The sequence below is a fragment of the Xiphophorus hellerii genome, chromosome 24, assembly GCF_003331165.1.
Source record: "Xiphophorus hellerii strain 12219 chromosome 24, Xiphophorus_hellerii-4.1, whole genome shotgun sequence".
NCBI lineage: Eukaryota > Metazoa > Chordata > Actinopteri > Cyprinodontiformes > Poeciliidae > Xiphophorus > Xiphophorus hellerii.
In genome coordinates this window covers 16,898,934-16,920,553 of record NC_045695.1, presented here as the reverse complement: position 1 = coordinate 16,920,553, position 21,620 = coordinate 16,898,934, and the positions used below count along the sequence as shown (strand labels likewise).

Sequence of the window (21,620 nt, the reverse complement as noted above, 5' to 3'; positions counted from 1 at the left end):
AAACTTCAGTTGATTCATTTTTCTGGATGTAAATAAAGTCATAAAAAAGCTCCAGTTACATGTTCAACCCTGTTATGAAAGTTTTTGGCTCCTGTCAGTTACAGTAATTTGAATAGTAAGGCGTTGCTTGTGGAAATAAGAGTTTGGTTTGGGTTTAACCCCTTGTGCTCCTGCTGTTCTGCCTCCTCCCCCAGCTGGTGTTAATAACCGGGAGAGTTTTTCCCCCCTTTCTATCTGTTTGCTGATTTGTGTTTGTTCAGGCTTGTGCTCTCTGGAAATAATCCAAACCAATAAAATTCCTTGCAGCGTTTGGGTTCCTGAAGTGAAAAGCACAGTTTCCCAGCAGATGTTGATCAACACGAATTGGCTTCAGTCTGCAGAGCCACGTCTGCATCGGGTCGGTTCTGGTGGTTCTGAGAGGAAAACTGCCTCCTGGTTCTTTATCCTGCAGCAGAGAGACGGGTCGGTTCAGGTGAGCCAACCTCCAGCGTTTCATCTGAAAATGTTTAGAATGTTTCATGCTAAAGTTTAAAAGTTCAACAAACAGCAGATAATTTGAGATAATCTGTAGAATAATCTGAAACGAGACGATTTTAACATCAACAAAGCATAAATTATCTTTAGTCACTGATAGATTAAATAGTTTATGAATTCCAGAAAACGTTTTATCGAAGTTTTATGTTATTTCTTAAATGTTGCTTTATTAAAAGCTTTTTTGCAACTTAGACAATATGTCAATAGTATTTTATTTGCATTTCCGAGTAATACAAACCTTTTACTGTGTTGTGGAAACAACTATTTCCACGCACTGTCAGGTGAAATCTCTCAATCAGGTTTATTCAGGTATTGTGTAGAACACAGAGAAGCTTGTAGGACCATCAGTAATGAAGCAGGTCTGGGTGAAAAGCTCTGCAGGCAGAAACAACACATGAGTTTTATACCGAGGATATAGGATCCAAACCCTGGTTCTGACTGGTTCTGATGCAGCTGGGAAAACAACGTCCAACCTTTGACATGTAACCCAGACAGTTTTAACTTGGTGGGAATTTACAGAACTTAGAATAAACATATAGCAATACAACCAGCAGGTCTGACCTTATTGTAATTTTTCTATATCAAGTGTTGTTATTTTTTAAATGTTTGTGCAATTTTATTTCTAACATATTCAACATTAGTCCTTCACTGAAATGACTTAGACCTGTAAACTCTTTCAAACCTAATTATCTGTAATTATCTGGTCAATGAGCCTCGATGAATGTCACATTTTAACTCTTTACAGTTGACAGGTATTTTCTCAACCTATATAAAAATGAACACATTGCTTAGTTTTCTCCTGCAAGCCGATCTGCTTGCTTTCTGCCGTCCTGCTGCAGAACTTTTCTTTTTATTAGCAGGGAAAGGGAGGGAATGGGAAGTGGGAGAGTGACCTTAACATAAAGGAGGGGCTGCCCTGATAACAAGGAAGGGAAACAAGGAAGGATTACATTTTAATTAGTTAGTTAATCTCTACACACAGACAACCGGAGGCACTAAGGAGAATCTCAGGAAAACCTCCTAAAGAAGCGCCGGTGAAAACATGCTTGAGGTCAAGGAAAGGTTTCTCGTCTTACACACAGTTTAGCGAGTTCTTCCTGTCTAAACTACAGAGATGCAGGTGAATATTTTATCTGATACTTTATAAAGTTCCTCAGAATCAGATAAACGCTGAATGTTTGAGATAAAAACTGAAGATGGAGGAAAATGGAGCAAATTCAGAAATAAATAAAAAATCAGGAACAGTTCAGTAAAAATACTTTATTACACATTAAATGTTATAGTTTGGGGTTTTTCATTACAGTTTTATCTTGTTTGTGTAATTCAGTTAGTTTTACTTTGTTTTTAGAGAATATTTGCTACTTTTAATTAGTTAAATATTGTTTAGTTACAGTAGCAATTTAAATGTTTTCATACTTTCATTCATTTTCATGTGCAGAATTTAAAAGGCTAAATTATTGTGTTGTGATTGAACATCAACTGGGTGATAAATACAAACAACACAGAAAATATTATTTAAAAGAAAACATTTCTGAGTTCAAGTCATAAATGTGGGAGAAAAAAACTCAGATATTTTGAGATTGTTGGAGAATTGGAAGGTGGTTAAACTCTTAAATATAAGTAAACAAATAATTTCTTGTTAAAATTATGTACGAAGGGTCTGGGAGATTTATTACACTCCTCCATGGATTCATCTTACAGCTTCTTCAGTACAAAAACCAAAAATCTCCTCGTATTCCTAACATCACCCTTTTTTATGGAATCTCATCTTTACTGCTGCGAGTTGGAAAGTTTCAGCCAATAGCAACACTGTCCTTAATTTACATACGGATCCTGGGAGCCACCAGACTGAGTCTGTTGGACTTCCTTGAGAATATTTGTCGCCTCTCGACTTCAACATCTGCTGCATTTCATTTGCCAAATAAAATAAATCATCACTACTTGCTGTTCTGATCTGTCAGCCTCCTTCCCAAGTTCTGCACGGTCCAACGTTATGCTTTGCATGCCAGGGAAGGGAGAGAGGCGGGTCCGTTTGACCCAGGGAGGCGACAAGAGTCAACAACAACAACTCCATAAATAGTATTTCCTTCCTCTCTTACAAGATTAATCTCAGAAGATTTTCTTAAAAATGAGGAAATTTCTGAGCTCATAAAGTTGTAAATACCTGATGAAAACTTTTTTAGGTTACTCTCAGATGTTTTGGGAAAAAACAATGAAATTTCTGAGTTTGAGAAATAAAAAATGTTCTACTTTTCAAACTCAGAAAATTCCCAAAAGTCACAAATTTCCATTTTTTTCTAGAAAATAATGTGAAAAGAATCTAAAAATTCCTTCATTTCTTTCTCAATTATTTTAGCAAGAGAAACTTTTTTTCCTTGAGTTTAATCTCAACATTTCTGAGTTTTTCGGAGGAAAATTCCACCTTTTTATCTGTAACTGGCCCTGATGCTGTGCAGAAACCACAGCTGTTCCCTGTGTCAGTGCTGGAGATCCGGGTCGGTTCTGGTGTCTGTTTGAGATGCAGAGGAGCGTGACGGTCCTGCAGCGTGTTTCCACCTGTTGCTTTCGTTATGTAACGAAGCCTCGACGTGTCTGAACTCTGAACGCTTCAGGTCCAATCAGAGGAAACAACATGGAATCATTTATCAGTTACTTTATAGATTAAACAGAGAAACTTCAGGCTCTAATAATCATGATTTCTGTTTTCATTTAGTTTCCTACCACTTCAATTTATTTTATCACCAGAAAAATGATTTCCCATGAAAAAAATCATAAAATATTCTGTTTGCTATGATGCACTTTATTCACCAAAAGTGGCATTTAAATGGTTAAAAAGTAACTAAATTCACAGATTATGATGTGACACACTAAGAAAATAAAAATAATAACATTACAAGAATAGCTGCATAAAATGGCGTTTTCCTCTGTGGTTTAGCAGCTGTAGAAAATAAAACCAGAGGCGTCTTTGTGTCGGATCAGGAAACTGACAAGTCGAGACAAAGAAGACGCTTTAATAAATTACATTTTTCATTTGAATTTCCTGCAAACTGGTGACTCATCATTCTGAGCAGCTCTTGTTCCAGTGGGCGGGGCTTATGCGTTTTGTTTTAATGGGGTGTACTTACTTTTCTACCGCTGAACTGGAGAGTGAAAGGGAATGTGTGTGTGTGTGTGTGTCATCCTGCAGCACCAATTAAACTGCAGTTAAACTATAACTGGTGCTGCAGGATGATTCACTGATGTGGATTTACTGTAGATAGGCAGAAAGTTTCTGACTAACCAAGAGGTGGCGCTGTGCCTTCAGTGAACTCAAAGCTCTCAGGGTTTGGATGTTTCTCATGAACTTCAGAAACTCAGAGAGGAGAAATAAAACAATCAGCACCTAGAAGAGGCTCTGAGGAACTCCCACAATGCACCTGGGACGTTGTTGTTTCTGACTGTTGTGTTTGTGGATGTTAGCTCTCTGTGTGTTTTGTTTGTTATTTTATTTTCAGTAGTTACACATGAACAGCTTCACTAGGAAAACTGTTTGGTTTGATCGTTTGAGCTCCGTTTTTACCACCTTGACCTCCCATGACCCCTACATTTTTCATTTGAATTTTCTGCAAACTGCTGACTCATCATTCTGAGCAGCTCTTGTTCCAGTGGGCAGAACAAGAGCTGTTACTCTGAACAGTTACTTCAGAAACTCAGAGAGGAGAGTCCATCTAGTGGCGGCAGGACGATGACCAGAGTTTTCCTCTGCAGGTGGAGATCCAGAGCTGAGCGGATGTGAATCCACCATGGATCAGTGTAAAGACAAAGAGACAAAGAGATTTCCGCTGTTTAAAGACAAACAGAAGAAGACCAAACCGCTCAGGTGAGGAGAACCACATCACTACAGAACCTCCCAGCAGCGCTCTCGGTTCTGACTCCTTCTGTTGGGTTGCAGTATAAAAAAGCCTTCGATAAAGCTGCCGGCTGATCCGGGCCTGAAGTCCTCCAACCAGAGGTCGACATGCCTGACCTGGTGCTGGCCCAGCCGGTATGTTGGCCTTTCATAGTGGACAGGTTTCGGTTTGGACCCCAGCTGGTAAACACCTGAACACAATCATCTGAATGTCTTTTCCTTGAATGTTCTGTGTTTTCGCAGCGCTCCAAGACAAGACCGTGTTGAATCTGAATGTGTTCTGGAACAGAAACCCGAGACTAAAAGTGAAGCTAAAGATAAAACCAAATCTGCTGTCAAGATGACGTAAGTACCAACTGTTGATCCTGACTGAGGATCCAGTGTCCCAAACACAGGATCCTCACGTCTCGTGTTTGATCAATCTGAACATTTCCTGATGTCTCAGGAGTCCTAAGATGAAAATCAACAAGATGTCCAAGGAACAGGAGGAGTGCTGGGCCTCCATTTGTCCACCTGGAGACAAGGACGCTGTGAGTTTCTGTCCATCTGTCCACCCGCAGTTTCTAACTGAGACACATCTTAGAAAAGCCATCAACATTCTGGCAATGCTCAAGTTGTTTCTTTAAAAGTGCTAAGAGCTGTAAGAAATTAGCTCCAGACATGTAGAGTCATGTAAAGAGAACCTGCCTGGCAACATGGAGATCTCAATCAGTAACACATCATGACCAGATCCAAAGAACCTCCAGAACAGAGGAGAAGCAGAGAGAGGTTCAGATAATCACCTCTCTCTGCTGACAGGCGTTTAGATGATGGGGTTCCACTAATTATTCTCATTTTTACATGAAAGGAAACCAAGGTTTGGCTGAAGGAGTCTTTGGAGAAGCTGGGCGACAGGGAGTTGAAGTACTTCCACAAGTGTCTGCGGACCATGGACAAGTCCAAGGACGGCTTCAAACCCATCAAGCAGATCCGACTGGACAGTGCAGACAGACTGGACACAGTGGAGCTGATGGTTCAGACGTACCCAAAGAAGATCAGAGTGGTGACCGAGACAATCCTGGAGAAAATCAACACAAACAAAGGAAATGTAATTATCTCTACTACCTTGAGTGGTGAATATGCATGAACACTCCTGTCTCATTACTATCACCAGAATCTGTGCTCAAACTCTCTTTATTCATCATCTAGGAGATTCACAATCGAGTTCTGGACTCTCTGGACAATCTGAACGACAAACAGCTGAAGTACTTCCACTGGTTCCTCCAAACGGCAGACGAGTCCAAGGACAGCTTCAACCGAATCCAGAAGAAAGACCTGGAGGACGCAGACAGGCTGGACACAACGGACCTGATGGTTCAGACGTACGCCACAAACACCAAGGAGGTCACAGAGAAGATCCTGAAGAAGATCAAGAACAACAAAGGTCTGTAAACGTCTCACAGATCATCAACGGATTGGATCATCGTTGATATCGACTCTTTATTGGCTCCAACAGGCAAAGACATACCAGGAGCTGAGGAGCAGATGAAGCCGTCTTCTCCAGCTGAAGCAGAAAGTAAGAGTTCATTATGTGAAGAGTTTAGTTAGGATGCAGACATCATGGAGGGTCTGGATGAAGACCGGCAGTTCAGTTCAGAGCTGGGTATCATCAGCATAGCGCTGGTTTGAGACGCCATGTTGTCAGATGTTCTGACCCAGTCAGGGTTTGTAGAAGGAGTCCAGGTACTGAGCCTTGGGGGACTCCAGTGGTGAGACCAGGGGAGCCTCCTTCCTGTGATCCTAACCCATCAGATCAGGGAATCTTCAACATGTTTGACCACATTCACTGAGTTCCTTTGTCTTCCATCCTGTAGAGAAAGAAGTCTCCAAGGTTCTGGAGCAGTTTGTTAAGAAAGCTCCAAATGAAACCCTGACCCGGCTGTCAGAGGCTCTAGCAGCGGACGGTGTGTTGAAGTCCTCTGAGAAGCAACGCATCCTGGAGAAGAACCACACCAGAGGAAACAGAGCGAGCTGCCTTGCTGACACAGTGATGGATAAAGGAGCTGCTGCCTGGAAGAAGATGATCCACCACCTTCAGGCTGTTGATGCTCCACTGTCCTCCAAGCTGGGCTTGTCCTCTGGTCCATTTGTTCAGCAAGGTGAGTTCTGCTGGCGGTTCACGTGTCTACAGCCAAACATCCCGGTTGGAATGAGATAAAGGCAACTTCATCTGAACTATCTCAACCAAACACTTGGTGTTAATTTTTGGTTTTAACAATCTTCCAATCCAGGTCCAGTAATCGCCATCCATGCCCCGGATGGCTGCTCAACAGAACCCAATCCAGAACCAGAATCTGAGCCTGGTGGCGTTAAAAGTCTGCTAAGTTTAATGCCTTTTAAAGGATGCTCGACTAGTCTAACTGATTTAATTTCTTTGAAAGGCTCTTCAACCAATCTAAAGTAAGTTTCTGCAAAAGTTAGAAAATATTACATCTATGGATAAAAGAGTTTAAACACAGTGAAACATCCAATGATATTTAATCAACATTAATCTTCATTCTCCCCCGTTTCTTCTAATTCAATGATCCAAAGAGTTGAAGAGAGTAAAGATGACAGCTGGCAGGACATCTGCCCAGAAGGGGACAGCGATGCTGTGAGTCGAATCTTCTGAAACTATCTTGGTGTTTCTCAGAGATCAGGCTGATTTATGGAAAGTGGGATTTTTATTGGCAGCACGGGTAAAGGGTGATGTGTGAGACTGTGGTTCCTCCTCTGGAGGGAAAGTAGATCCCATCTAACTAGAGAACATTTTGGGGTCTTCCAGAATGATTTAGGGTGTGTTTCTAGGGTGAGGGATGTCTGGGTTCCCTTCAGGACCTGAAGACAAAGAAGACAAAGACAATGGTGGATCGGACCATTTAGGAATTCATCTGTTAGTCTAAAAGCACAGGAGTGTCCTAATCAGTCTGTTTTCAAAGATCTAACCAGAGCTGATTTCTCTATGAGTCCTGACAGTGGCCAACAGAATCCTGCAATTATCTGTTGATGACATTTATCCATTTCCCTTCATTTATTCTGAAAGGGCATCAAGCAGTGGTTGAAGGATGAACTGGAAAATCTGGACAGCAAGGAGATGAAGTACTTCCACTGGTACCTTCACACCGCGGACTATTCCAAGGACGGCTTCAAGCCGATCAAGAAGAGCCGCCTGGAGCACGCAAACATACTGGACACGGTGGACCTGATGGTTCAGATATACACCAACAAGAGCAAGACGGTGGCAGAGAAGATTTTCAAGAAGATGCATAAAAATAAAGGAGATGTAATTATCTGTTTTTTTCATTCATAATGAACAAACAGGTGTGCAAGAGCACACTGTGCTGCTTTTCAGATGTCATTGTAAGAGTCCTTTTTTAACGTTTAAAGGGTTGTAAAGATTGGCTACTGGATATTCTGGAGGAGTTGGATGACAGGGCGATGAAGTACTTCCACTGGTACCTTCAAGCCGGAGACAAGTCCAAGGACGGCTTCAAACCGATCAAGAAGAGCCACCTGGAGGGCGCAGACCGGCTGGACATGGTGGAGCTGATGGTTCAGACCTACGCCACTAAAACCAGGGAGGTCACCAGGAAGATTCTGGAGAAGATTGAGAAGAATAAAGGTCCTTCATACAGAAATGAAACCACTGCTCCCATTGAAGAGCTTCACAAGTTGCAGAATAATTCCAGTTGATTTTTTTACAACAGACACTGTTGTTCCTGAAGTTGAAGAACAGAGTACTCCAACTTCTACAGCTGCTGCAGAAGGTATGGCTTCTCTTTTGTCATTGAACATGCCTAGCTGGATGTCCTTCAGAACCTTTGGTGAAGCCTTTAGGCCTGTAGGAGATGTTTACGGTTCGGCTGGATGAAAGGAAAAGTGTTTGGTTGAAAATATGGAGAAGTAACTGAGATAAAGGCTGATTTAAAAAATGTAAGGGTTTGGGGGGATTTAAAAGATGTTTTAACTACAGACAGAGTCAGAAGTTTAAGATCCACTAAACGCAGACAGACCAAGATATGGACTAGATCTGTCCTGCATAAAACCAGACCTAAACCTGGTCCAGATCTGCTTTGGTTAAGTCATGTCAGACCCTCTGATGTGGTTTGTATCATTACCGGTTCTGGTTGGTTGCCTGTATATCTAGAAGAGATTGAGGAGGATCAGATCCATAGACTCCATCCTGCTGCATGTTTTTGTACAGTTTTGCATTCCCAGAAGGAACTACAGTAATTCTGTTTTCGTTCTGCCCACAGAGAAAGTGCTCACCAGGATGCTCAATGACTTTGTGAAGAAGGTACCAAAAGAAACGTTGTCACAGCTCATGGAGTCTCTGATGACTGCAAACACCCTGAAGTCTTCAGAGAAGGAGACAATCCTCCAGAACCACACCAGAGTCAACATGGCCAGCTGCTTCGTTGACATTGTGATGGAGAAGGGAACCGACGCCTCCAAGGAGCTGATGAACCGTCTTCAAACCATCAACCCTCACCTGTCCTCTGAGCTGCGCTCACCGTCTAACCCAGGTGCATTTCCAGTTTTAAGCCGCAGTCGTTCCTGTATCCTTGGACTCATGTGTTCCTCAACCTGTCTCTGAACTTCCCCCAGATAACAAGGTCAAGAAAAGTTTCTTCAGTGGAATAAGGTAAGGAACATCGGATAGGACTGTTGAAACACTACATCAGTTTATTCTCATAATTTGATTGAATAACTTAGAAACAACCATTTGGGTTGGTCATTATTTACAGCTAAATATGTTCTCAGCACTAATCTCCATACTCTTCCAATCCAAAGGTTGAAAAGGTTGATATCCGAGCAACAGGAGGAATCCTGGCACCAGATTTGTCCTCCATGGGACACAGACGCTGTAAGACAAATCTTTATTTGTCTTTAACTGGGTGGATCCACAGTATAAACTACTACTGCACTAATAAACTTGTTAGTTTATTAAAACTAACTAGTGTCCCTTCTTTCTCTTCTTCAGAAGTTGAAGCATTGGCTGAAGGACTCGCTGGAAAATTTACGGAACAAGGAGGTGAAGTATTTCCGCTGGTACCTGCGGACCGCAGATGAGTCCAAAGACGGCTTCAAACCAATGAAAGGTTGCCGCCTGAAGTATGCAGAGAGACTGGACATATTGGACCTGCTGCTGCAGATGTACCCTGAGAAGGTCAAACTGGTCACAGAGAAGATCCTGGAGAAGATCAGTAGCAATAAAGCACAGGTAAATATATCAATATTTATAGCTATTATACAGTTCAGTCCAGTTTGACAAATTCACTTCAGAAAAATACAACTAATCGTTGCACTGCAATGGTTTACAGCACTGGATTCTGGACTTTTTCGAAGAGTTGGGCGACAAAGAGCTGAAGTACTGCCAGATGTTGCTGCAGAGCACCGACAAGCTAAAGGGCGGCATCAGATCCCTGAAAAGAGCTCCTGTAGAGGACGGAGGGAAGGTGGACGCAGCAGATGTGATGATGAAGATGTACAGCTCCGACACCAGAGAGGAAGTCGAGAAAGTTCTGAACGAGCTCAAAGACAGTACAGGTCCGTCAATGAAAACAGCAAGAGTCTAAATGTAGGCAGGAGACTAAAAGTTTGGTTTGCTGGTTTCAGATGATGTTTTATCTGATGACGATCAGCTGAGTAATCCATCTTCTTCAAGTGCTGCAGCAGGTAAGTGTTTATTACTCTAGCCAACATGCATAAACATAATGCAATCTAGAGAGATATAGAAATTATAGCTTGCGTCAAGCAGTCCCAGATTAGGCAGGAGGACAGAAGTCTCGTGAAACTAAAGAAAAAAACCAAAACACCAAAAACAAACATGGAGTCTTGGACGGAGAAGCTGGAGGATCCATGAAGAGTCTGAGGTGGACGACCCCGAGGCTGCAGGAACCCAAGTTAGAAACTTCAGGGCCCTGAAGTCACTGCTACACCTGAAGACTCAAACAAGGACTGTGGGAGGGTGATTAAGGTTTGACTGAAATCTCTGGAGCCTGGCCTTCCAACTAATTAGAGGATTCACTCTTATGAATAGTCCAATAATCCTGGATAATCCTGAACATCCATCCAACCATTGTCTGCCACGTATCCAGGGTTGGTCTGGGGGTAACAGACTAGGTAGGGAGACCCAGACGTCCTCTGGTCCAGCTCCTCCGGAGGAATCCCAAAGCATTCCCATAAGAGGAACATCGTCCCTCCGGCATGTGTTGGGTCTTCCTATCGGCCTTCTCCTGGTGGGATGTGCCTGGACGACCTCACCAGGGAGGCGTCCATCCTAACCAGATACCTGTCCCACCTCAACTGGATCCTCTTGGTGTGAAGAACCCTATTTTCTCCTGCTCTAGACCACATTTGGAGGCACTGATCCTCATCCTGGCTGCTTCACACTCAGTTGCAAACCGCTCCATTCAGACCTGTAGGTCATGACCTTATGAGGCCAGTAGGAGTGTTTGCCAAAAGCAAAGGTTCAATCCCGAGGCCACCAAAGGGGAAACTCCTCAACGTAGAATCAGTGACAAACATTCAAACTGCACAACAACAAGGTTTTGGCTTCAGCCACATGGAAAAGTGGGCGGTATTAAGGAAGAATAATTTAACATTAACTTTGGACAAAAAGTTTGGCTTCTTCTTCCTTAGAGTCCCGGAATCTCTGGCAGGCGGGCTGCGGCTGGAGAAAGTGAAACCACGACACTGCGCATTGACGTCACAGATCACAGAGTTTAATTCCACACAAAATAACGCATGAATCAATTAACAAAGCTGCAGAGATATTCATTACCTGTAACAGGAGAAATAGAAAAAGAAACACAAAGAAACAAGGGGGGCAAAGACGCGTCTTTGGAGAAAGCTTTTTATGCCAAAAAGCAAAACAGTGGTAGCATTCTGAATTTTTAATGTTTACATGAAGTTTTATACTGAGTGGGCGTTTCTTCAATTTAATATATTCAACTAAGGCGTTCCGCTCTTTAACCAATTAGAAACTCCCGTAGGGACTACAGGAAACTTAAGAAGTCTCCTAATTTACAACGAAGTTCCAAAGGCGTCTGGTTTCTGTCGAGAGACAAAGGCGGACCAGTTAATTTTGGACGATACCAGGTACGAATGTCCCCGGCGCCGAGAGTCTTAAGATAAGATTTCGCAGACACCCATAAATCTGACGTCTCTTCCATTATCTCTCCTAACGTTCTCGAAGAGACTTGCATCTGGTAATTTTTCAAGAAATGTTATCTTTGCAAACCCCTTTTTTGCTTTTGCACACTCAGCCCCCCAAAAGATTAAGTTCTGCCAAAATAATACATAAAATCCACAGGACAAAATAAAGTATAATTCCTGAGCCATTTTCTAATAGTAAAGAAAACATTTTCATTCAAACAATTTCCATTTGCTTCTAATATCGTCACAGATAATACAGTTTTCAGACACATTCATCATTTAGTAGTTTTAAAATGAAATAATACAATCTTCAGTAAAAACATGGTATTAATACTTAGAAATTAAATGTTACGGGGTTTCAATCTTCTATTTTGCATTATTTTCACACCATCGCAGATGCTGAACTCGCAGCAGATCTCCCCCCAACTGCCTGCAAAAATGTTAATTTATGGTTCTGTGTTCTGGCCGGGCTGCAAGCGGCCCCATTTAGTGATCTGCATTCTAACCCCCGTCTGTCCGGTTCAAAACAAGAGTATCAAACCTACCCTTTTACACATGCGTAAAATTAACTGTATTAAGTAGTAAAATAATCATTTTCCCTAACAGCGGATAAAAAAGTTTCTCAGTTCACCTTGATGAACTCAGTGAAGTTGATCAATGGTTTTCAACTGAAGATAGAGACTCTGCCTCTGAAGAAGCTGAACGCTGAGTGTTAGGGATGAAGGTGAAGGCTCTGAAGTTCAGCGGCTGGTGAAAACCTTGATGTTCCCCAACCGTCTGAGCCGTGCTGAAACCTCCTCTCTCAGGAGGAATGTGGCGGTGAAGCTTGACGGACTGAAAGCTGTATAATAAAGTTTCACAGATCATAATCCAACCAGTAGAAAACTTTTCTCAGAATAAAGTCAGTAGGCCAAGAAGACCAAGAAGATTTAACTCTTCTTGGCCTGGTTTGTCAGCCAGTACCACTGATGGATGGTCTTTTCAGAATAAAGTGAAAAATCTGTCCTGCCTTCTTGTCATTCCTGCAGTAGAAAAAAGAACGAAGAACATGCTCCTTGACTTGATCAGGAAGGTGTCCAAGGAAACCCTGGAGCAGGTGGTGGAGGCGCTGGTAGCCGATAAGGTGCTGAGCGCCTCAGACAGAAAGTCCATTTTGGAGAAGAACCGAACCAGAGTGAACAAGGCCAGCTGCCTGGTGGACATGGTTTATGAGAGAGGAGCTGAAGACTGCCAGAAAGTGATCCTTCAGGTCCAACGCATCGACCCGGCGCTGCACTCTGACCTCAAGCTCTCCCAGCAAGGTGACGTCATCTGGACCTAACGCTTCTAGATAACAGTTCCAGGGTCTTATTATTAATAACACATTAATATTAATGTTTAGTAATAACGTATTATTATTCATCCGTATGGCTGCTGTAATTGTTTGCTTTCTCCTGACTGCAGTTCTGTTCAAACGTCTTCGCTCCAAGATGAAGGACAACGGGAAAACCAAAGGAGAGGAAGAGGAGGAGGAGGAGGAGGAAGCAGAAGAATGAGGAGCAGATTAATGATCCGCCTGATTCCCACCAACAAACAGATTCATGAAACTTAACGTTTTTATTTCACTCTTTCATGTCAATCTGCAGTGGTTCATCAGCTTCACATCTGGATGGTTTATTTCTATTCCTTTTATTTTCATCAAGTCTAAACTAATTCAGGTTCTGGACGGTGAGATTCTTCCATGTTTTCCTGCAGCAGGTGATGGTGGAGGGGATGATGTCTGATATTTTGTAACTAAAGTCATTTTAATGTTTCTCTTCTTTTCTACTGGAATAAAAATTGATCTGAAAGTCGACAGTTTGATCAGTTTACTTATTGATCAAATAAAGGCTGGAAGGCCTCCTGACCATCACCCTAATCGTCACAGCTGTTCATTAAATGCAGATTATTAAAATATTGTTTTATCTGTCCTTTAAAACTTTTATTATTACATCAGTTGGCTTCCATTTCCAGGTAACACCACAGCTCTCCTCGGTACAGAACCGCTTCATTATTCAAATAGATTCAAAGGAAGCAGATTGGTTCTGCTGATCAATCGCTGATCAGATCATAACCGATCGATAAATGATCAAATCGTAACCGATCGATAACTGATCAGATCATAACCGATCGATAACTGATCAGATCGTAACAGATCGATAACTGATCAGATCGTAACCGATCGATAACTGATCAGATCGTAACCGATCGATAACAGATCAGATCGTAACAGATCGATAACTGATCAGATCGTAACCGATCGATAACTGATCAGATCTCTCGGGTCGTTTCAGCCTCTGGATTTCCTCCAGGCTGTTTTCTGCAGGGCGGAGCTTGAAGTGAAAAGCTTCTTCCTGCGAAGTCGACATTCAGGTTTCAGAGACCGAGCGGCTCAGTCCAAGTCTGCTGCAGCACGGAGCGGCTCCGGGTTCTACTGGGCCGACTGGAGGACGTACTGGTGGATGTACTGGGAGGACAGCTCACCACTGTAAGTGTCTGCCGTTTGTTTCAGTGCATTCTGGGATCTGTAGTTTTGGACCTGCAGCTCCACGTTGCTATGGACTGGTTGCCAGGTCTCTGATGTCTCGGTAGAGGAAGGATGGTTCTGTGGTGTGATGAAGATCCCCAGCAGAGCATCATCTTCATCACTGGAGCAGATCGTCCAGGATTTAACAATCAGGGATTGATTTCACACCAGAACCCGTCCAGAACCGCTCCAGAACCGCTCCAGAACCCGTCCAGAACCCGTCCAGAACCCGTCTCCTTCCTGAATCATCCCGTCAGGTTTTTATTTTGTCAGTTTGGAAAGTCAGACCAATCATAAACATTTGTTTGGTTTTGATTTGGGGTCTTTGAGCATCAGGAGGTGAAATCTGATCATTTTCTCATCATTTCTGTGTTGCTGCTTTTTCCTGCAGCTGTTTCTGCAGATGAAAGAGAAGCAGTTTAATAATAGGAAGAACTGAGTCATCAGGAGAACAAAGGCAGCATCAGGGAGTGGCTGCTGATCAAATATCTGGAAATATTTTCTCTGGAAATAAACTGAAAACTATTTGAGTTCATCAAGTGAAAACGGAGCCGCGGAAGCTAAGCTAACTGTCAGTATTATTATTATTATTACATGCAGAATTTAATATTTTTTGTTTTGCTGCGTTTGGAAAAGAATTATGAAGATTTATTTTTGCTCCTCTTCGTGGCGCCCCTGGACTGCAGGCGCCCGCAGCGTTTTAACTCTGCTCCATGAAAGCTCCGTGTTTAGCTGCAGTTGGTGCATGTGGAGCGTAGGAAAGTTCTGCAGAAGGACGATCTCGTCCGACTGGAGGAGTTTTCAGGAATAATCTTGCGTGGTGTTGATGTGCTTTAAGGAAACAGCCACAGCAATGAGATTAAATCAGCTGCGTTTCCATGGAAGTGACCATTCAGGTTCTGCTGCTGATGGGGATTAGCATGAAGCTAACTGACGTAGCCTGACTGTAACCCTTCGTTTGCTCTGAATCGGGAGTTTAAGCTGGGAGGTTCTGAAGAGAATCAACCAGCAGCAGGTTGGGGAGGGGGGTCAGTGGAGTGCAGCGCCAAGACACCCCTAGTGGCCAAAGAGCAGAACTGCAGCAGTAATTAACGGAGGTGATGCTGTTTGTCCTGCAGGAGAACTTCAGGATCACGGATCTCAGGATGGCGGCGAAGAGGTGGACGACCCTCCATTCATTTCCTCACAACATCTCAGGATTTGACTACACCGTCTCCATCATGTTGTTCTCATGTGTTCCAGTAAGAAGCAACCAGCAGGACGTCAACCCAGCAAACCGGCCGCCAAGAACTCCTCAGCTCGTCCCTGCTGGTGTTGTCCTTTTCAGTAAGTCGCCAGGAGCAACAGCAGTTTTTACTTCCTGTCCTCAGATCCGGTTCTGACCCGCCTGTCCCTTCCAGGTTCTGTTCTTTGACCCAGATGATAAACCTGACGGTTCTGATTCAGTATAGAACTCACCATCTTTTTCAAATCAAACAAACTCGTTTGTGCAGCAAAAAGTTTTGTTTGTGCTGCACTAATTTTAAAGATATTGATAAATATTAAATAAATTAAGCAAATTAAATCAATCAACGTTGCTACAAACAAATCAATTAATTTATATGGAATTTTTTCATTCTGTTCATTAACCAATTAGGACACTGGAAACAATTTCAAAAATCTTTGAAATTATAATGCTGCAAAAAACAAATAAATCAGTGAAAACCAGCACAGATGTATCTCAGTTAACTGACTCCGAAGTTTGATTTGATTTTGTAAATATGGACTGGCTGGTTGACCTTTGATGACCTCTGGAAACATTTCTTAGCATCTTTAAAATGATGGCGCCACAAACAAAGATCTGTGCAGCACAAACGTTGGACGCCGTTTTCATTTAATGTTCCTCGGAGTCAGAAGCTGCAGATCCATCGTCACTCAGCAGAGAAACGTTTCAGTGACCAGCTGAATATTCATTTCCTGATTCTCAGGCGAGCAGAACTTCATGAACCTGAACGGATCCAGTCACCTGGACCTCAGAGTGAAGCTAAAGCTAAAGTAGCCAACACGGCGTCGCTCCTTCAGGGGTAAGACGGGATCATGTTTTGTTTCCATGGAGAAGTGGGTCATTCACGTCTGGCTCCAAAGTGTTTTACAGTTTGGTATTTCTGTCTGTTTTCACTGTTTGCAAAGGAATAAAAGCTCAAATAAAGTCCATGTTAGTCAAACTTAAACCTTCTGGCTCTTCTAGTTTTGTTCAAAAGATCTGGAGTGAAGACCAGGCAGACTTCTGGCCCTCGGTTTGTCCTCCTGGGGATAAAAATGCTGTAAGTTTTCATCTTTGTTTCAGAACAAGAGAATCTGGAGTTATTCATGTCATTTCAGAGAAAACGTATCAACCCTGTTGGTTGATTTTTAAAGGAGTCGAAGCTTTGGCTGAAGAAGACTTTGGAAAAGTTAAACGATAGAGAGCTGAGATATTTCCACTGGTTCCTGCAAACTGCAGACGACTTTAAACCAATCAGAAGGAGTCGCCTGCAGCATGCTGACAGACTGGACACAGTCGACCTGATGCTCCAGACGTATCCAAAAAATTACCAAAAGGTCACCCAGAAGATTATGGAGAAGGTCAACAGTCGTACGAAACATGTAAAAACTTCTTTTTGCGTCTATAAATACAGATGCATTATGTTTGGTGTGGTTGAGTTTCTCATTTCTTCCTCCATCTAGGAGGTTCATAACTGGGTTCTGGGCTCTCTGGACAATCTGGACGACAAACAGCTGAAGTACTTCCACTGGTTCCTCCAAACGGCAGACGAGTCCAAGGACGGCTTCAACCGAATCCAGAAGAAAGACCTGGAGGACGCAGACCGGCTGGACACAACGGACCTGATGGTTCAGACGTACGCCACAAACACCAAGGAGGTCACAGAGAAGATCCTGAAGAAGATCAAGAACAACAAAGGTCTGTAAACGTCTCACAGATCATCAACGGATTGGATCATCGTTGATATCGACTCTTTATTGGCTCCAACAGGCAAAGACATACCAGGAGCTGAGGAGCAGATGAAGCCGTCTTCTCCAGCTGAAGCAGAAAGTAAGAGTTCATTATGTGAAGAGTTTAGTTAGGATGCAGACATCATGGAGGGTCTGGATGAAGACCGGCAGTTCAGTTCAGAGCTGGGTATCATCAGCATAGCGCTGGTTTGAGACGCCATGTTGTCAGATGTTCTGACCCAATCAGGGTTTGTAGAAGGAGTCCAGGTACTGAGCCTTGGGGGACTCCAGTGGTGAGACCAGGGGAGTCTCCTTCCTGTGATCCTAACCCATCAGATCAGGGAATCTTCAACATGTTTCACCACATTCACTGAGTTCCTTTGTCTTCCATCCTGTAGAGAAAGAAGTCTCCAAGGTTCTGGAGGAGTTTGTTAAGAAAGCTCCAAATGAAACCCTGACCCGGCTGTCAGAGGCTCTAGCAGCGGACGGTGTGTTGAAGTCCTCTGAGAAGCAACGCATCCTGGAGAAGAACCACACCAGAGGAAACAGAGCGAGCTGCCTTGCTGACACAGTGATGGATAAAGGAGCTGCTGCCTGGAAGAAGATGATCCACCACCTTCAGGCTGTTGATGCTCCACTGTCCTCCAAGCTGGGCTTGTCCTCTGGTCCATTTGTTCAGCAAGGTGAGTTCTGCTGGCGGTTCACGTGTCTACAGCCAAACATCCTGAACTTTGTGACCATAATTTATTAATTATGTTTCCGTCTGTCCATCAGTTCAAAGTTCACAGGAACCCAAAACCAAACCAGTATCAGAACCAGGACTTGTTTGTAAACCGGCCATTCAACAACTCTTTTCTCTAAAATCTTACCACAAGTAAGTTTTCACAACATGCCTGAGAAACTATTGAGCTTTTATTAAGTTTTACATTAATCTAGTGGCTATAATCTATAATGAAGATTTATCAATTCCACCATATACTGTATGTCATTATTGATTCAATAACTATTACCTCATGCAGACCCTTCACTCACCTCTGGTTACTGTAAAATGATATCCAGATATAGTTTAGGAATTTTAACTCAGACCGACTCGTATACATGACCTAAGCTGCTCTACAGGGGCTGGAACAAGATTTAATCATCGACAAACTTTATCTTCTGTCACTGATGTCACTGATGATAAAAGTGAACCTTCACTGATGTTAGTCTCATCATTTGACCCAAAGACCCGTCGATGACGAGAAGGACGTCTGGCAGCAGATCTGTCCTGAAGGGGACAACGATTCTGTAAGTCACCGTCCAATGAGTTTGATGTCACTGATGATAGTCTGAGGTAGTGATGGTTAGACTCTGGGAACAGTTTTTCTTCACTAGTCTTAGAAGACACTTTGCAAACTGCTATTGATATGCTCCTGGTAGCTGCCATATTGATGACATTTATCTACTTTACTTAAAAAGGACATCAAGCAGTGGTTGAAGGAGCATCTGGAAGATCTGGACAGCAGGGAGATGAAGTACTTCCACTGGTACCTTCACACCGCGGACAAGTCCAAGGACGGCTTCAAGCCGATCAAGAAGAGCCGCCTGGAGCACGCAAACAGACTGGACACGGTGGACCTGATGGTTCAGACATACACCAACACCACCAAGATGGTGGCACAGAAGATCTTCAAGAAGATCAATAAAAACAAAGGAGATGTAAATATGCTTTTACTGTGTCACACACACATGTGGTTCCTCACACACCTTCATACCAGAGTCAGCATGAACTCAGTGAAGATTTCCTTAAGTAGTTGGATTCTAACTAAATCTTTTCCAACACTGGCAGGACTGTAAAGATTGGCTTCTGGACACTTTGTTAGAGTTGGACGACAAGGAGATGAAGTACTTCCACTGGTACCTTCAAACCGCAGACAAGTCCAAAGACGGCTTCAAACCAATCAAAAAGGGTCAACTGGAGGACGCAGACCGGCTGGACACGGTGGACCTGATGGTTCAGACCTACGCCTCAAACACCAAGACGGTCACAGAGAAGATCCTGGAGAAAATCAATAACAATAAAGGTTTGCTGGATGGAAGGAAATGCTTGAAACATCAGAGTAACGTCCTGCTAAACATTTGTTCTGGTTCCCAACAGACAAAGGTCTCTCTGAGGTGGAGGAGCAGATTAATCTAACATCTCCAAATGAAGGTACATCTGGAATGTTAATCAGAATCTGGTCTTCATCAAAGAGCTCAGTGATGTCCTTGTGTTTCTGCCCACAGAGAAAGTACTCACCAGGATGCTCAATGACTTTGTGGAGAAGGTACCAAAAGAAACGTTGTCACAGCTCATGGAGGCTCTGATGACTGCAAACACCCTGAAGTCTTCAGAGAAGGAGACAATCCTTCAGAACCACACCAGAGTCAACATGGCCAGCTGCTTCGTTGACATTGTGATGGAGAAGGGAACCGACGCCTCCAAGGAGCTGATGAACCGTCTTCAAACCATCAACCCTCACCTGTCCTCTGAGCTGCGCTCACCGTCTACCCCAGGTTAGGCTGCACCTGTCTAAAAACAGCCGGTTTTCTTTTATTCAGTCCTGTGGTTGAAGCTAAACACCTTTTTATTTTTTAAACTTCTCCAGGTCAAAAGTCTTTTATAAAGCTCTTCACTAGTAAGAAGTAAGTTATTCACCAGATTCACCAACATTCTTACCCAATCATTCATCAGTGTGGTTCACTTGGTCCATGAATCTAAAACTTTAAAAGCTTCCTGAAAACTATTCCTGATGCCCAAAGTTCAGAGGCCATGTTGGTTGGGTTAGGGTAACCATCATCCTGTGTTCTTCTAATCTTCTGATCCAAAGAACGAGGGAGATGACGAAGGAACAGGAGGAATGCTGGCGCCAGATCTGCCCTCCAGGAGATAAAGATGCTGTGAGTCAGTCACCTTCAAACCTTCTGTCCCTCTGTTGTCCTGAGCTCAAATGTCTTCCTGAGGAGGAAAAACGACTGGAACTGGCTCTGATCACTCTCTAGAGATGAAGAGTTGAGGTTCAGCCCATGGTCTACCTCCACTAACCGTTCCTAACATAATGAGCCTTAAGAACGTTTTTCTTTTCAGGATTTGAAGCGTTGGTTGAAGAAAACTCTGGAGGATCTGAAGAACAGGGAGGTGAAGTATTTCCACTGGTACCTGCGGATTGCAGACGAGTCCAAAGACGGTTTCCAACCAATCAAAAGGTACCGTCTGAAGCACGCGGACAGACTGGACACGTTGGACCTGTTGGTGCAGATGTACCCTGGAAAGGTGAAAGAGGTCACAGAGAAGATCCTGGAGAAGATCAGGACCAACACGGCGCAGGTAGCCATAGTAACGGCCCTGGTCTGGGTGATGTGAGACGTGATCTTTAAGCTCCTCCTGTTGTGGTTTGCAGCACTGGATCCTGGAAATGTTTGTGGACATGGGAGACCAGGACCTTAAATACTGCCAGATGTTACTGCAGGGCGCCGACAAGCTGAAGCGCACCTCCCTGAAGAGGGTTCCTCCGTCAGGGGGACAGGAAGTGGACGCCATGAACCTGATGATGCAGATGTACAACTCAGAGCACAGAGAGGCGCTAGAGAGAGCTCTGAATGAAATCCAGGAGTCTTCAGGTCTGTCACACTTAAAGACATCATTCATAACCTGACAGTAACCTGCTGATCTAACGTCTCGTCTTCATGGCCACCAGAACTGCCTGAAGACGAAGACCAGGACAACCCAACTTCTCCAACGGCTCTACGAGGTTTGTGTTCGGTTCGTGTTCGGACCCACAGGAACACCTTCCATCAAATCCCCACTATGTGTCTATTTTTGTTGCAGCAAAGAAAATGAAGAGCATGCTGCTTGACTTTATCAAGAAAGTGTCCAATAAAACCTTGGAGCAGCTTCTGAAGGACCTGGTAGTGGACAAGGTGCTCACCGCCTCAGAGAGACAATCAGTGGTGGAGAAGAACCACACCAGAGTGAACAAGGCCAGCGGCCTGGTGGAGATCCTGAAGGAGAAAGGACCAGAAGCCTGTCAGAAGATGATCAGCCATGTTGAAACAACGGATCCTCCACTTTACGCCAAACTGGGTTCTTCCCAGAGCCCCAATTTCCAACAAGGTGAGTCCAGAACCGAACACACTTCCTGCTAGTGGTGACCCAGATGATCAAGTCTGGCAGGAAACCAAGAATGAATGAATTAACTTAATTATTGTGCTATACAGCTTGCCATAATGAAACTGTGTGTTTATCTGCTGATTTGTTAGAGCTGCTCCAGATGCTGTCCTTCAACCTGAAGGAGGATGAAGGACCAGAGGAAGAGGAAGAGGAAGAGGACAAATAAACAGGACATGGGATTGGTCACGTTGAGGAGCAACTGAAGATTCAACTTCCTGTTTCTAGAGCTGATGGTTTCCTGTTTTGTCCACCACTGTTCAGTTTTCCACGTTGGACTTCAGCTTCAATAAAAACCTTTAATTATAATCACA

At 43.4% G+C, this 21,620-nt stretch overlaps 1 protein-coding gene across 1 annotated transcript; it reads left to right on the top strand.

Moving 5' to 3' along the window:
- Nucleotides 1-238: 238 nt before the first annotated feature.
- On the top strand, nucleotides 239-21,615 carry LOC116715508 (uncharacterized). The gene is made up of 44 exons (XM_032555917.1): nucleotides 239-472; nucleotides 4,282-4,393; nucleotides 4,466-4,558; nucleotides 4,667-4,768; nucleotides 4,869-4,953; nucleotides 5,271-5,510; nucleotides 5,612-5,846; nucleotides 5,919-5,978; nucleotides 6,277-6,561; nucleotides 6,694-6,862; nucleotides 6,995-7,055; nucleotides 7,485-7,724; nucleotides 7,829-8,063; nucleotides 8,149-8,208; nucleotides 8,698-8,967; nucleotides 9,050-9,086; nucleotides 9,236-9,308; nucleotides 9,426-9,665; nucleotides 9,766-9,991; nucleotides 10,061-10,120; nucleotides 12,631-12,903; nucleotides 13,046-13,136; nucleotides 13,961-14,108; nucleotides 15,266-15,306; nucleotides 15,390-15,473; nucleotides 16,115-16,210; nucleotides 16,375-16,450; nucleotides 16,545-16,772; nucleotides 16,854-17,088; nucleotides 17,161-17,220; nucleotides 17,519-17,803; nucleotides 17,895-17,994; nucleotides 18,347-18,407; nucleotides 18,579-18,818; nucleotides 18,949-19,183; nucleotides 19,258-19,311; nucleotides 19,386-19,655; nucleotides 19,748-19,784; nucleotides 19,970-20,039; nucleotides 20,227-20,466; nucleotides 20,540-20,759; nucleotides 20,837-20,890; nucleotides 20,968-21,252; nucleotides 21,399-21,615. Exons 2-44 carry the CDS (start codon nucleotides 4,317-4,319, stop codon nucleotides 21,473-21,475), a joined length of 6,408 nt encoding a protein of 2,135 aa, XP_032411808.1. The 5' UTR covers nucleotides 239-472; nucleotides 4,282-4,316; the 3' UTR covers nucleotides 21,476-21,615.
- Nucleotides 21,616-21,620: the final 5 nt, after the last annotated feature.

Coding starts and splice junctions, on each gene's coding strand:
- LOC116715508 (XM_032555917.1), top strand. CDS start 4,317: ATGGATCAGTGTAAAGACAAAGAGACAAAGAGATTTCCGCTGTTTAAA. Junction 4,559..4,666: donor ACCTGGTGCTGGCCCAGCCG/GTATGTTGGCCT, acceptor GTGTTTTCGCAG/CGCTCCAAGACAAGACCGTG. Junction 16,773..16,853: donor TCAACAGTCGTACGAAACAT/GTAAAAACTTCT, acceptor TCCTCCATCTAG/GAGGTTCATAACTGGGTTCT.